General features: G+C 45.7%; 1 protein-coding gene across 1 annotated transcript; it reads left to right on the top strand.

The window, feature by feature from the left end:
• The first annotated feature begins 4872 nt into the window (after positions 1-4872).
• LOC136452029 (probable beta-D-xylosidase 2) lies at positions 4873-7946 on the top strand. The gene is made up of 3 exons (XM_066452693.1): positions 4873-6475; positions 6562-6975; positions 7053-7946. Exons 1-3 carry the CDS (start codon positions 4927-4929, stop codon positions 7679-7681), a joined length of 2592 nt encoding a protein of 863 aa, XP_066308790.1. The 5' UTR covers positions 4873-4926; the 3' UTR covers positions 7682-7946.
• The last annotated feature ends 1525 nt before the right edge of the window (positions 7947-9471 follow it).

Below are 9471 nucleotides of genomic sequence, written 5' to 3'. Positions count from 1 at the left end.
ACATAACTAGCTTATTCTCAGTGTAGCATTTTTGTTTTTTTACTTGAAAATATTTTCTAAATAGTTTTGTTATTCGTTTGATTGTAACCATCCTCTCTCTCTCCATACATCAACACTACATCTATGGGCACGACCTTCATATACTAATTCCTTGGATTAAAATATTGCCATCTTTATTTTTTCTCCACTCTTATCTCGTGGTCCAAATTTTTTTGCCAAGACCCAATCAAGGTGACCTTCAGTTTTCTCTTGATGAGCTTAATCCCTCAATAAAACCAATGTTCAAGTTTTTTTCATAAATGTTGTAGTTTCTTGACCCTCTTATAAATTCAAGTTTTGGATTATCTCCTGGCTTCTCTTATAGTCCACACAAACTTTTTTCCTTAAGGATTGACATATGCATCATAATGTTGCTCATTGAAAGATCCTAAATGGCTAGAGGGGAGGTGAAAAATTCTCTACAAATACACTGGACCAAAGGGTTAGTAACCTAAATGGCGAAATGCAATTTTGCTCTAGCTCTACAAGGGTTGCAAGCCACCTATACCACAATTCTAGTTCTTTACTATCTCTAGGCACACACAAATGCTATGTCACTACTCTGACACTAGTGAGCTAGCTAATTACAACTAGATTACCAACTAAGCTACACACAGATGGTAAGTGTTGACGGTAGTTAACAACAATTATGAACCATCAATATAACATGCATAAGGGTATAAATATAATCACCAACAAAGGTTTAGGGGTTTAAACTAGCAAATTTCACGAGTTTTGGTGAATCTGTATTTTCTACTGGGTTTATCCACAAAACCATCAAGGTGGATCTACGTGTCATATTTAATTGCGCTTATCCATAGCGAAATGAACACCAGAAGGTTCCAAAAAACTCGAGAGGACTCCACACCAAAGCGAAGGGCGAGAGGCTGCCAAGTGGGCCGCCCAGCCCCACCTGCAGGCCGCCTGGCCCCTAGGCCCACCTGTCAGCCTCCGCGTCGCAATGTCGGTTCTCCACCGCCTCCTAGATTGCATCTACGTCGTCCTTTAAGTCGGTTTGATCTAAGGGCTCACGTTGGACGCTCCGACCTATATATATCAGCCCCTGCCCCCCTGAAGGCTTAAGTCATTTGAGAAGACAAAAACCCTAATCATCCTCAGAGCTCCACTATATTCTAGGGTATAGTTAGTTAGGCTAGGTCTAGAGGGAGGCAAGCAGGCTTCGCTTGGATTCCTGATCGTGTCAAGAGCATGGTTCGATATAATCTATATACCCCTCTCTCTTTTGTAGCTCCATTAGTTTTATATGCTAGTTACAATTGTTATGACAATATCAGTATTTATCTTATTCATGTTCTTCATTACAATGTTCATCGTCTACTTTTGATTATATGCTTAGTATAGTTAGATTATCATCATGTTCATGCATAAGTTTGTATAGCGCTCACTCTAAGGTACCATGGGTGAGTGGTCGACATTGTGTAAGCGTGGTGCTTATACGTTGTTTACCTGTGGATACACCCTATATTCTGGGTCATGTGGTAGATCGCGGATGTGATACTCCCATTGAGTCCTTTGTAGTACACTCCTCGAATATAGGCGCATGTAGGGTTCGGTTACGAAGGAAGGGCGAGCTCTGTTCTTAATCTTCTTAAGTAATATCTATTATGTGTAGATATGACGATGATCTTAGCAATGATTACTAGGTATAATTACACTAATCAGTGTATGCTTTGACTTGTAATTAAGAATGACTACGATCAGGCATGTTAGATTAGTAGTGACCAGACCCATGGCTAAGTCCGGTCCTTCGCCATTGATTCCCGAGCGCTACTAAATCATGATGGGACTCTATGAATAGTGTCCACATAGGGTCCAGTCCTCCTCCACCCACTGAGTCGAATCAAAGTCTCGTGATCACACCTTCTCTGGACCGAGTGACCAGACGCTGCGGCCAGCGACCGGATGCACCCTTGTGCAGAGTTTGGTCTTGTTGCAGTCCAACCCGAGAGCTAGGGTTTAGGACCGGACTCGCCACAGCAGAGTCAGGTCAACCTGAAGCCAGGGTCTTGTCACTAGAAACTTCTCCTTTTTCAACTCCAAACACTCCACCCTTGTGCATATGTTCCAACTCCAAGTATTCCAACACATGTGTACGTGAGTTAGCAACAATCTAAGTTAATTCCCAAGGATGTGTTAGCTCATTAGGATCCAATGCACATGCAATCTAGTTAGATCACCTAATGGCACTTGACAACCGCATCAACTATGATTTCTTTCCTATTCATAGTACGACTATCTATCCTAAACACATTTACACCCTTTACGGTGTCTTAAGTGCCAAAACAAAAATCTATTTGATACCTTTGCCTTGATCAACACTTGGTTTTTATTTTTCTCTTTCTTCTTTTCCAAGTTGGAGCACTTGATCATCTCTTTTGGTCACCACCATCACCATGACCATCATCTTGCTCCATCATTTGGTGTGTACCACCCTATCTCAATCACAACACTTAATGACAAGGGTTAGTACACTAGGTTTCATCAATTATCCAAAACCAAACTAGGGCTTTCACTAAGGTCTGTGCCAATTCCATCAATGCCTCAAGCCTTTCAAACAAATTATAGAACCCTCACTAGCGCCAGTGAGAGCTAATGATCTTAGGCCTATTGTCTATGCAATTCTACCGCCCTGTTGAGTGACATGCTGTGACCACGTCCGTTTCTACTTGTGACTAGCTTATCGCAAAGAAAAAGTTGAACAATGTCCACTGCGCTGCTCATGAGCTTGCTTCGCATGCACATCCAGAAGTCGATGGACAGATTGCATATAAGATATGAAAATCAATATGCTTTTCCATGATTCCATCATGATCTCGGCTGCTAAAACCCCATTTCTCCACTATGTCACCGCCATGAAAGCCATAAGATTTGAGCCATGATCATTGGAATCGATATGTTCTAGTTGGATGTTTTCCCCTCTATTAACACCGATGATGATGCAAAAACTTTTCGATCATGAATATAGGAAAAGTGTGACTTGCTAAGCATATTGCTACGGTGAGAGAACATATTGAGATGACGAGATGTAGAGCACAACGAGGAAAGATGACTTTGGGATTGGAAGAAAGTACTCTAATGATTTTTGTGGACACCAGGAAGACATCAGTACACCTTGGATATCTCTTGTAGATGTGTGTAATACCTGTCATATATATTCCATCTGTTTTCCTTGTTCTTTATTACCATAGTAAACTCCAATTAGAATCTTTATTGAATTCTATACTACTATCTCTTTCCATACTTGCTCTATATTATTGGATTCTATATATTTTTTCCTATATCTTTGATAGGTCAATATAATTAATGTGGTAGTTTTTACCCCAAAGTTAAAGAGATTATATTATTTTAAATTTATTTACTTATAGTAATACACTAACTTTTTATTTAGGTGTTTTCCAACATATAGAACCAAAATATTGCTTTTTCTAATTTTCAATATTGCATTTAGTTGAACTACTTATAGCTATAATTTATTTATACTATTTATTTAGGTATTATTTCTTCCCAATTTTTAAGAGATTGAGCTATTAATTTTTTCCATAGTTTTTATTAAAATTTTGTCTTTAATAATTGTGTTTTACATGGACTCTTAATTAGTCATTTTTCTAGCTCGTATGGAAACCATTTTACTATTTTTTCTAAGTTTATTATTCAATATTTATTAATTTATTAATTGTATTAGGCATGGACTCTTTGGTTTAATCTTAAGCCGTTATATTATCATAGAATCTAATTAATTAATCTCATAATTTCTAGGTCCTCTCAATGAATGTGGTGGATTCTTTTAATACTATAATACTAGGATAATAATAGATTCACAAGATAGTTTGGTAAATTATTTTTGGCAATAGTAGCTCGTCAGGTGTATAGAGAAGTCATGACGGAGAACAAGTATAGGAGAATGACAATGGATTACATAAACTTCTATTTCACTAAAGGTTGAATGTGGCAAGATCCACTTGTCTACCTGTGAGTCGTTCGGGTGCTCGTATTTTTTTGGATTTATTTTATAACATAATAACTATTCTTTTAATAAGTGGCGGAGCCAATCCCGGATAGCCGTACGACCATAGTCTATTTGTTGTTCTAAGAGGATGGTGAATTGAGCTCTAAAATTTAAAGCGACAAAGCATAGCCTATGCAAAATCTAAAGCCCCAAGTACCTTGGCTCTTAAGTTCTTCTAAAAAAAAACAAGCTGATGAGTCCTTAGGGCCAACAAGCTAAGCATGTCCTTAGCTAAGATCACACTAAGATTAGGGTCCTTAGAGTGCTAAAATGAAACCTAGCTAAGCACACACTAACATGAATCCTAGTTGCACTCAATGAAACTTGCAAGCAATGAAAGTAAAGCAAGTAAGAAAGAGTAAGGCAAAGAGATAACTGTTTTTTTTTTGCCATGGTCTTAGGTTGTTGCCACAACTCCCTAATCCACGTTGGAGCACCTAAGTCACAAAGACTTGGTTATGCTTCGTTGCACTACTGAATACCCGTTCGCTAGTCGTCACTCTGACATGGTAGGTTTCAATACCATGTATAAGCGACCGTTTAAATAAGGGGTGTTCCCTCCATTTTGGTTGCTAAAGCGAAGCATTAACCATGGCAAACACCCAAGAACGTGACTAAGCTTGGGCGGTATAATGGGAAAAAAACAACAAAACTCCATCAGATCTCTGGCCGAATGTCAACACCTTAATTCTCTTGTTCGGTTCACAGCTGCTTGTCCTGGCAAATCGAACACAACAAACATATAATCCTCGAGCACAGCATGCGCTTCATCATCTTTATAAACAACTGCACTGAATTTCCAGGATTCCAGCTGGTCCAATTATGTTGTTTTGTTGATCTTCCACGCTCCCTGCGCGCCCATGTTCCCGCCATTCTGCAATCTGCACCACAGCGGCCCCTCTTCATATACCCCACCGCACTGTGCATGCTTCGTCCGCAGCCCAAGTCCCCGGCAGAGGATGCCTCTTGCCGCAATGGCATCGGCATCCTCCTCGTCCCGCTCCCGGTATCCCCCCATCTTGGTCGCTCTCTTGTGCGCCATTGCCGCCATCTCTTCCTCTGCGGCCGCTGGCCCCGGCGGCGCAGGCGGTCTCGGTCCCATCAGCACCAACGGGAAGAACTACACCAAGGTGTGCGACCCCGCACGGTTCGCGGCGCTGGGCCTGGACATGTCGCGCTTCCGGTACTGCGACGCGTCGCTGCCGTACGCCGAGCGGGTGCGCGACCTCGTGGGCCGCCTCGTGCTGGAGGAGAAGGTGCGCAACCTCGGGGACCAGGCGGAGGGCGCGCCCCGCGTGGGCCTGCCGCCGTACAAGTGGTGGGGGGAGGCCCTCCACGGCGTGTCCGACGTCGGCCCGGGCGGCACGTGGTTCGGCGACGTGGTGCCCGGCGCCACCAGCTTCCCGCTCGTCATCAACAGCGCCGCGGCGTTCAACGAGTCGCTGTGGCGCGCCATCGGCGGCGTGGTGTCCACGGAGATCAGGGCCATGTACAACCTGGGCCACGCCGAGCTCACCTACTGGAGCCCCAACATCAACGTGGTGCGCGACCCGCGGTGGGGGCGCGCCAGCGAGACCCCCGGCGAGGACCCCTTCGTCGTCGGCCGCTACGCCGTCAACTTCGTCCGCGGGATGCAGGACGTCGTCGTCGACCGCCCCTATTCCGACCCGTTCTCGCGGCCCATCAAGGTGTCCAGCTGCTGCAAGCACTTCGCCGCCTACGACGTGGACGCGTGGTTCAAGGCCGATCGCCTCATGTTCGACGCGCAGGTGGAGGAGCGCGACATGGTCGAGACCTTCGAGCGCCCCTTCGAGATGTGCATCCGGGACGGCGACGCCAGCTGCGTCATGTGCTCCTACAACCGCATCAACGGCATCCCCGCCTGCGCCGACGCGCGGCTGCTGTCGGAGACCGTCCGGGGCCAGTGGCAGCTCCACGGGTACATCGTCTCCGACTGCGACTCGGTCCGCGTCATGGTCCGGGACGCCAAGTGGCTCAACTACACCGGCGTCGAGGCCACCGCCGCGGCCATGAAGGCCGGGCTCGACCTCGACTGCGGCATGTTCTGGGAGGGCGCCCGGGACTTCTTCACCACCTACGGCGTCGACGCCGTCCGGCGGGGGAAGGTCAAGGAGGCCGACGTCGACAACGCGCTCAGCAACGTCTACACCACCCTGATGCGGCTCGGCTTCTTCGACGGCATGCCGGAGTTCGAGTCCCTCGGCGCCACCAACGTCTGCACCAAGGACCACAAGGAGCTGGCTGCCGACGCCGCGAGGCAGGGGATGGTCCTCCTCAAGAACGATGCCCGCCGCCTCCCATTGGACCCCAGAAAGATTAATTCAGTGTCGTTGGTTGGCCTGTTGGAGCACATCAATGCCACGGATGTCATGCTGGGAGACTACCGAGGTAAATCTAGCTATGCACTGTACTGCTGTTGTTACTGTGGTCTAAGGTTTTTGGTTTTTACTGTACTTCCTGGAACGGCGACACAGGCAAGCCATGCAGAATTGTGACGCCATACAACGCTATCAGGAAGATGGTGAATGCCACGCACGTGCACGCCTGCGACAGTGGGGCGTGCAACACGGCGGAAGGGATGGGTAGAGCATCCAGGACGGCAAAGATCGCCGACGCGACCATCGTCATCGCCGGCCTGAACATGAGCGTGGAGAGGGAGAGCAACGACAGGGAGGATCTCCTGCTGCCGTGGAACCAGACCAGCTGGATCAATGCCGTCGCCGAGGCCTCTCCCACGCCGATCGTCCTGGTGATCATGTCCGCCGGCGGCGTGGACGTCTCCTTTGCGCACAACAACACCAAGATCGGCGCCATTGTCTGGGCTGGGTACCCCGGCGAGGAAGGCGGCACGGCCATCGCCGACGTCCTCTTCGGAAAATACAATCCAGGTATGTATCTTCATCAGATCTTGGAAATGAGCGATCTTTTTACTGCATCCGCATCATAATGTTTCTCAAACAAACAGGAGGACGGCTGCCGCTGACATGGTTCAAGAACGAGTACGTGAACCAGATCCCCATGACGTCCATGGCGCTGCGTCCCGACGCCGCGCACGGCTACCCCGGCCGGACCTACAAGTTCTACGGCGGGCCGGCCGTGCTCTACCCGTTCGGCCACGGCCTCAGCTACACCACCTTCACCTACGCGTCCGGCATCACCGGCGCCACGGTCACCATCCCGATCGGCGCCTGGGAGCACTGCAAGATGCTCACCTACAAGTCGGGCGCTGCGCCGTCGCCGTCGCCAGCCTGCCCGGCCCTCAACGCCGCCAGCCACAGGTGCAACGAGGTGGTGAGCTTCAGCCTCACGGTGGCGAACACGGGCGGTGTCGGCGGCGACCACGTGGTGCCGGTGTACACCGCGCCGCCTCCCGAGGTGGGCGACGCGCCGCTGAAGCAGCTGGTGGCGTTCCGGAGGGTGTTCGTGCCCGCGGGCGCGGTCGTCGACGTGCCCTTCGCCCTCAACGTGTGCAGGACGTTCGCGATCGTCGAGGAGACGGCGTACACCGTCGTGCCGTCGGGCGTCAGCACGGTCATCGTCGGAGATGACGCGCTGGCGTTGTCGTTCGCTGTCACGATCAACCTGGCAGTGTAGACTTACTCGTCTGCGAGGCGTTTATTGATTCTTTTTACTGGAGGTAATAACTTTCACTTTGTTCGCTTATGCTGAAATACTACGAGAGAAAAATATTATTCCGCTCAAGCGAACAGGGTCTTTATTTAAACCATTAAATGTAGCGAGCGAGAAAGTCGAAGCAAGTGTAATTACTTACACAGTGCTATACAAAAGCAGAAGATCGATCCATTAATTGTCACATGGTTCATATCACTGAAAGCAAAACGGGTGAAAAAAATTACTGTTTTGCGGCAGCATGACACTGACAGTTTGATCTCCATCTTCAATACAATTCTACCACGGTACTGAATCAAAGGTATTAAGTTTGATCAGATTTATAGACAGTCAATCATAATGTTTTTTTGTAATAAACTTAGTCAAAGTTTAAATAATTCGTTGACGCTTTCACATTCGATACTCGAGGGTGGTTAATTTGTCAGAATCCTATACAGTAAAGACATGTGAGGTAGCCATGGATAGGCTGTCGATCATTATGACATGAACTTTACACCGCTTACACACGTGACATCGGTCAGGAATAATTTTGCCTCAGGCCCCGTTTATTTCCCTCAAAAACCCAAAAATTTTTACGCAGTAACCGTCACATCGAATTTTGCGGCACATACATGGAGTATTAAATGTAGACGAAAAAAAAACTAATTGCATAGTTAGGTGAGAAATCGCGAGACGAAACTTTCGAACCTAATTAGTCCATAATTAGACACTAATCACCAAATACAAACGAAAGTGCTACAGTACTCAAAACCCAAATTTTTTTGAATCTAAACGGGGCCTCAGCCTGAAATGCCGCCAATCTCAAAGCTTTCGACACTCCAACCTATACTCTCTCCATCCCACGTAATAAAATTACCAGTTTCTCACATTTTGAGAGCGCGGACTGATTACCAATTAAAAAAATCATGACTGTGCCTAAGCACGTATTTCTTAAGAACGCAGCCGTCTATATAGACAACTGCGCTATTTTAATAAAGTGCAGATTTTGCTTTTATTTCTCATGTATAGTTTGACCAAGACAAATAAATGACTGCATTTACAAACTCTATACTTTATTACCATCATACATCCATATTCATACCTAGATTTAAGGGCCCCATAAGGTAATCCTAAAACCTAAGCTAGAGTTAGCATTCTTTTCTAGAACATTTTTGTTCAAGTCTTCTTTTTTCATATTGATGAAGTAGTACAAAAAAAATCCTAGGTATTTTGATGCGACAAAACTATATACATTAACATATGTTAGTGGCCAAAAATATAAAAAGGTGGACTATTCCCTCTGTCCCAAAAAGAATGTAACTCTCTTTTTTGATGGCCCGATCAATCTCCAAATAGTTTTATTATAAAATATATTCTAGTTTTAATCTAATGGTAATAACTATGCATCATAAATATTATTATTCTTATAAATATATATTAATTAAATTTAAAAAATAGTTAACTTCATAGAAAGTAAGATTTATACTCCCTCCGTCCCAATTTATCTGTCGTTTTCGGTGTCCGTGCCACGACTTTGACTCAATTTGTACAAAATATGTGCAACATTTGTGTCTCCAAATAAATTTGTTAAAAAACTAGATTCAAAGATCTTTCCAATGATGTTAATTATGTACCATAAATAATAATATTTTTTAATATATATTTTGTTAAAGTTGTTTCTCGGAAAGCGAGAACGACAGATATTCTGGGACGGAGGGAGCATATTTTTTGACACAGGGATTACATAGTAGAGGCATGATGCATTTGTCTGTGGT

Source organism: Miscanthus floridulus, chromosome 5 (genome assembly GCF_019320115.1).
Source record: "Miscanthus floridulus cultivar M001 chromosome 5, ASM1932011v1, whole genome shotgun sequence".
Taxonomy (NCBI): Eukaryota; Viridiplantae; Streptophyta; class Magnoliopsida; order Poales; family Poaceae; genus Miscanthus; species Miscanthus floridulus.
Note: the sequence above shows the minus strand (reverse complement) of the source record. Positions and strands in the feature narration are given on the sequence as shown.

What these genes read in the sequence shown, in the direction of transcription:
- LOC136452029 (XM_066452693.1), top strand. Translation starts at nt 4,927, where the DNA reads ATGTTCCCGCCATTCTGCAATCTGCACCACAGCGGCCCCTCTTCATAT. An exon ending in CATGCTGGGAGACTACCGAG is followed by an intron (nt 6,476 to 6,561) that starts GTAAATCTAGCT and finishes ACGGCGACACAG; the next exon opens with GCAAGCCATGCAGAATTGTG. An exon ending in CTTCGGAAAATACAATCCAG is followed by an intron (nt 6,976 to 7,052) that starts GTATGTATCTTC and finishes TCAAACAAACAG; the next exon opens with GAGGACGGCTGCCGCTGACA.